This window comes from Nicotiana sylvestris, chromosome 7 (assembly GCF_000393655.2).
Source record: "Nicotiana sylvestris chromosome 7, ASM39365v2, whole genome shotgun sequence".
Lineage (NCBI taxonomy): Eukaryota > Viridiplantae > Streptophyta > Magnoliopsida > Solanales > Solanaceae > Nicotiana > Nicotiana sylvestris.
In genome coordinates this window covers 130,309,418-130,314,252 of record NC_091063.1, presented here as the reverse complement: position 1 = coordinate 130,314,252, position 4,835 = coordinate 130,309,418, and the positions used below count along the sequence as shown (strand labels likewise).

The 4,835-nt window shown below is 36.1% G+C and overlaps 1 protein-coding gene across 1 annotated transcript; it reads left to right on the top strand.

Annotated features, from left to right (window-relative positions):
• Positions 1-1,198: 1,198 nt before the first annotated feature.
• On the top strand, positions 1,199-2,083 carry LOC138873778 (uncharacterized). The gene is made up of 2 exons (XM_070152256.1): positions 1,199-1,432; positions 1,748-2,083. Exons 1-2 carry the CDS (start codon positions 1,199-1,201, stop codon positions 2,081-2,083), a joined length of 570 nt encoding a protein of 189 aa, XP_070008357.1.
• Positions 2,084-4,835: the final 2,752 nt, after the last annotated feature.

The following is a 4,835-nucleotide window of genomic DNA, read 5'->3' as shown; positions in this document are numbered from 1 at the left end:
AAAACGCATGAAATCCCTACGAACCTCAAGAACTTCTAGACTTACAACCACGCGTACGAACCATATCAAATCAACTCCATAAGATGCCAAATTTTGCAGACAAGTCTAAAATGACATAATGAAGTTTTTCCAACTTTTAGAATCTCATTCTAACCTCGATAACACAAAAGTCAACTATGGGTCAAACCTCTCCATTTTCCAAACTTCAACTTTTCCAACTTTTGCCGAAATGACTCAAATTACCCTACGGGCCTCCAAATCCAAATCCGAATGCACGCTTAAGTACAAAATTACCATACGAAGCTACTAAGATCATCCAAAGCTCATTTTAGAGTTGTTTACTCAAAAGTTAAATTCTGGTCAAATTCTCTCCGCTTAAGCTTCCAAAACTGTATTCCTTCTTCCAATTTGACTCCGATTTATCCGGAAACTAAATCCAACCATGCACACAAGTTGATATACATAATATGAAATTGCTCGTGACCTAAAACTGCCGAACTAGATGTAATTGCTCAAAACAACCAATCGGGTCGTTATACTTAGACTTTAACCATACTTAGGATGTGGTCTCCTTGCCTGATGGCAAAGTTCCTATTGGATGCAAGTGGATATACAAAGTAAAGTACAAGGCCTCAGGAGAAGTTGAGAGGTTCAAGGTCAGGCTTGTGGCCAGGGGGTATAGTCAACAAGAGGGTGTTGATTATCAGGAAATATTTAGTCTAGTGGTTAAAATAGTTACAGTCAGAACAATTCTTGTTGTTGATACATCTGAGCATTGACACATTCATCAGATGGGTGTGTACATTTCTTTTCTCCAAGATGACTTGTATCATGAGATATATATGACTCTACCACAAGGCTTTCAAAGTTGAGGGGAGAGTAGACCAACATGCAGACTCTTGAAATCTTTGTATGGTCTTAAACATGCACCAAGATAGTGGAATGCTAAGCTATCTAAAGCACTGGTGCACTTGGGCTTCATGTAGAGTCAACATGATCACTCCTTGTTTGTAAGAGGAATAGGCAAACACACTGTCATCATCTTGGTCTATATGGATGGCATGCTTCTCACTGGACCCGACTTGACACTAATAGATGAAGTCAAAGTTAAGCTCAACTGACTTTTAAGATGAAGAACTTGGGATAGTTTAAATACTTTCTTGGCCTTGAATTTGCCAGGTCACAGTAAGGCATCATGATGCATAAAAGGAAATACACACTAGATCTCATCTCTGAACTTGGACTAGGAGTTGCAAAGCCTGCAGTTACACCTATTGAAAGTAATATCAAGCTTACTACTAAGGAATATGATGAACCCACCGGCATCCTCGATGGCACATCAGATGAAACCTTGATAGAACTTAGGAAGTACCAGAGGCTACTAGGAAAGCTGCTCTACTTGACGGTCACTCGACCAGACATAACATTCAATGTTAAAATCCTAAGTCAATTTATGTAGAAGCCAAAGAGGTCTCATATGGAAGCTGCACAAAGAATGGTCAGGTATGTGAAGGGGTATCATGCACAAGGCATGCTACTGTCTAGCAGAAAGGAAAACATTATCACAACATACTGTGATGCTGACTGGGCAGCCTGTCCTCTCACTAGGAAATCAGTAACTAGATTCTTTATCAAGTATGGTGAGTCATTAGTGTTACGGAAGTCAAAGAAGCAAAGTACTATCTCCAGGAGCTCTGCAGAATCAGAGTACATGAGCATTACATCAACTGTGGCATAATTGGTTTAGATACTTGGCTTATTCAAGGATATTGGGGTAGATGTTGAACTCTATGTGAACATACTCATAGACAGTAAAGTAGCAATTCAAATAGCTGCCAACCCAGTGTTTTATGAACTCACCAAACACATTGAGATTGACTATCATTTTAGAAGAGAGAAGATAAAAAATGGGCCGGTGAAGGCTGAATATGTAGCAACTAAGGAACAACTAGCAGATATTCTAACCAAGGGCTTAACTAGAATTCAACATGATTATTTGTTGTCCAAGCTAGGAGTACTTGATGTATTCATACCACTTAGCATGAGGGAAAGTGTTGAGGAGAAAGGAGTAACTTTATTATGAGAGTAGTTTAGCATATTTATGTATCGTTGATTTGTTAGGAAGTTAGCGAGGTTACTAAGGTACTTAGTTAGTTAGTTTGTTACAATAGTGGTTAGTCATACGTGTGTATATGTATCCGTAAGTTTAAGAGATGCACTGTAAGCGGTGAATACAATTTTCACTATTTCATTCATTATATTTCTCAGATAACTTCTTCTTCTTCTTCTCTTTCTCTTCTCCTTTGTAGCTAGGGCTTCTACTGGTGATTAATCACCAAACTTCAGTATTAACGAATGGTGGTATTTTAATATGTTTTGTATTTGGTTATTGATATGTCTTGGAAAGCTTGATATTCTCATCTTCAGCTCATACAAATATTTTTTGCGGCAATTCATAAAGAACTCTAATTGAGGAACTATGTCAGTGATGTAAAGATGGAAACGGGAGACTTAACTTATGGTTGCATCTTAAGTTATCGTTACATCGATTGAAGGTCCAATTTGTCTTTAGTACTACCATATTAAAAGCATGACACAATTAAGAAGTGTCGTTTATTTTTTTATTCTTTAAAAATTACATTAACTAAATATATAATTTGAATTATTTTTGTAATATTAATAACTTTGAAATTAAGTAAAAATTTAATTTTGCCTAATAGATAGGAATTTAAAATCAACTGAATAAGGACAAAAGATATTTGAAAAATAAAAGAGAATACAAAGTAGTAAAAGGAAAGTTTCTTTTCACACAACGAATCTCCAGCGCAAAATATTGTGATTTGTGTTCTTTGTCCTTATATTTTATCATACTGATTTTAGGATAGGCGCTTCGCACATGTACCCTATATCAATAAATACATTTTTTTAATTACATAAATATTATTAAATAATATATTTAACATATAAGATAAAAATTAACGAAAAATAAAAAGTCATAAAAATAACAAATTTGATCTTATTTAGGTAGCTCAATAAAAAAAGAAATTTTGCTCATAAAAGTCATCAGATGACTTATAGTAAATTTTAAGAATGTCTATAAAAGTATTTTATGGATATTATTTTTATTTCTATGACCTGATACAAAATAAACAAAACACAAACAGAATTTTTTATCAACAAAGATTTGTCAAATAAAACAAATTAAAAACTTAGATTTCTCTTTCTTTTAGAGAATTAAGAGGTTCCACTATAAAAAAATGGCTTTAGCAACGGACGAATTCCCTAGTAAAATAGTATATTTCTGTCGCTATACAGGTTTTGTAATGATCCGATCGGTTGTTTTGCTTTCTAGAATCATATTCCCTAAATAAGACTTTTTGTACATGCTTTTACTGTTTTATGACTTGGGGGGATGGTTAGTTCAGGATTTGGAAGGGTTATGGTTGAAATCGGAACACTTGGTTCCTTAAGGTTGGCTTAAAAGGCTAAGTTTGACTTCGGTCAATATTTTGAGTAATAGACTGCGTAATCGGGATTTGACGATTCTAATAGGTTTGTATGATGATTCCAGACATGGGCGCATACCCGATCCGGGAGCGTTTCAGTGCCTAATAATGAAAGTTAGCATTTTGAGTGAATTTCATAAGTTTGGGTTGAAATGGATTTTTACATTCTAGATGTCCGTTTGGGATTTCGAGTCTGGGAATAGCTCCGTATGGTGATTATGGACTTAGGAGCGCAATCAAAAGTGGATTTGGAGGTCCGTAGGTCGTTTCGGAGTTATTTGGCGAAAGTTATAAATTTGAAGTTTTTGGAAATTTTGACTGATGGTGGACTTTTTGATATCGGGTTCGGATTCCAGTTCCGAAAGTTAGAGTAGGTTCGTAATGTCAGTTAAGAGTTGCACACAAAATTTGGCGTCATTCCGAGTTGATTTGATAGGAATCAGGCGCACAGAAGTACTTCTAGGAGTTTTGAGTTCATGAGTTAATCCATGCGTTTTGGTGTCCGATTCGTGGTTGTTGATGTTATTTCAGTGTTTCGATCGCACAATCTAGTTTGTATGAAGTTGTTAGACATTTGTGGGTGTTTGGTGTAGAGCTCCGAGGGCTTGGCTGAGTTTCAGATGTTCGGAAGGTTGGGAAAAACTTCAGTTTTTCTGGTGTTTTATTGCTGGTGCTTCAGGTTTCGCAAATGCGAGAATTGTTCACATTTGCGAGAAAGGCTTCGCAATTGCGATGGAGCCTGACCTGGGGCACTATTCACATTTGCGACCTCAACTTCGCATTTGTGACCTTGGCAACCAAGTGTCGCAAATGCGACATCTGAAGCTTCTGAACAACTCTATTAAATGCCGGACTTAGGCCATTTGACTCATTTTCTTTCAACTCTTGGGCCATTTTTGGAGCTCTTGGAAGGGGGTTTTCACCTCACACCTTGAGGTAAGTAATTTATATGCGACATGAGTTAAATACATAGATTATGGGTAGATTAACATGTAGAAATTTGTGAAAATCAAGGGTTTAGATGAAAATCTAGGTTTTTAATAAAAATGAGATTTAACCACGAAATTTGTTATGGAATTTAGTGAAAATCATATATTTGATTTCATGGGGTTATGGGTAATAACTTTCTTCGAAAATTTCCGGAATCCAGGCCCGGGGGCCCGAGGGTGAATTTTAGGAATTTTGCAAATAGGCTTGGGAAAATTACTTTGATAGTTAGAATATTAACTTTTGAGTATGTATTGACTATTTTATATAATATTTGACTAGTTTCGAGTTGTTTCGCACCAAATTGAGGGTTTGGGCACTATCTTGGACCGGAAAGTAGAC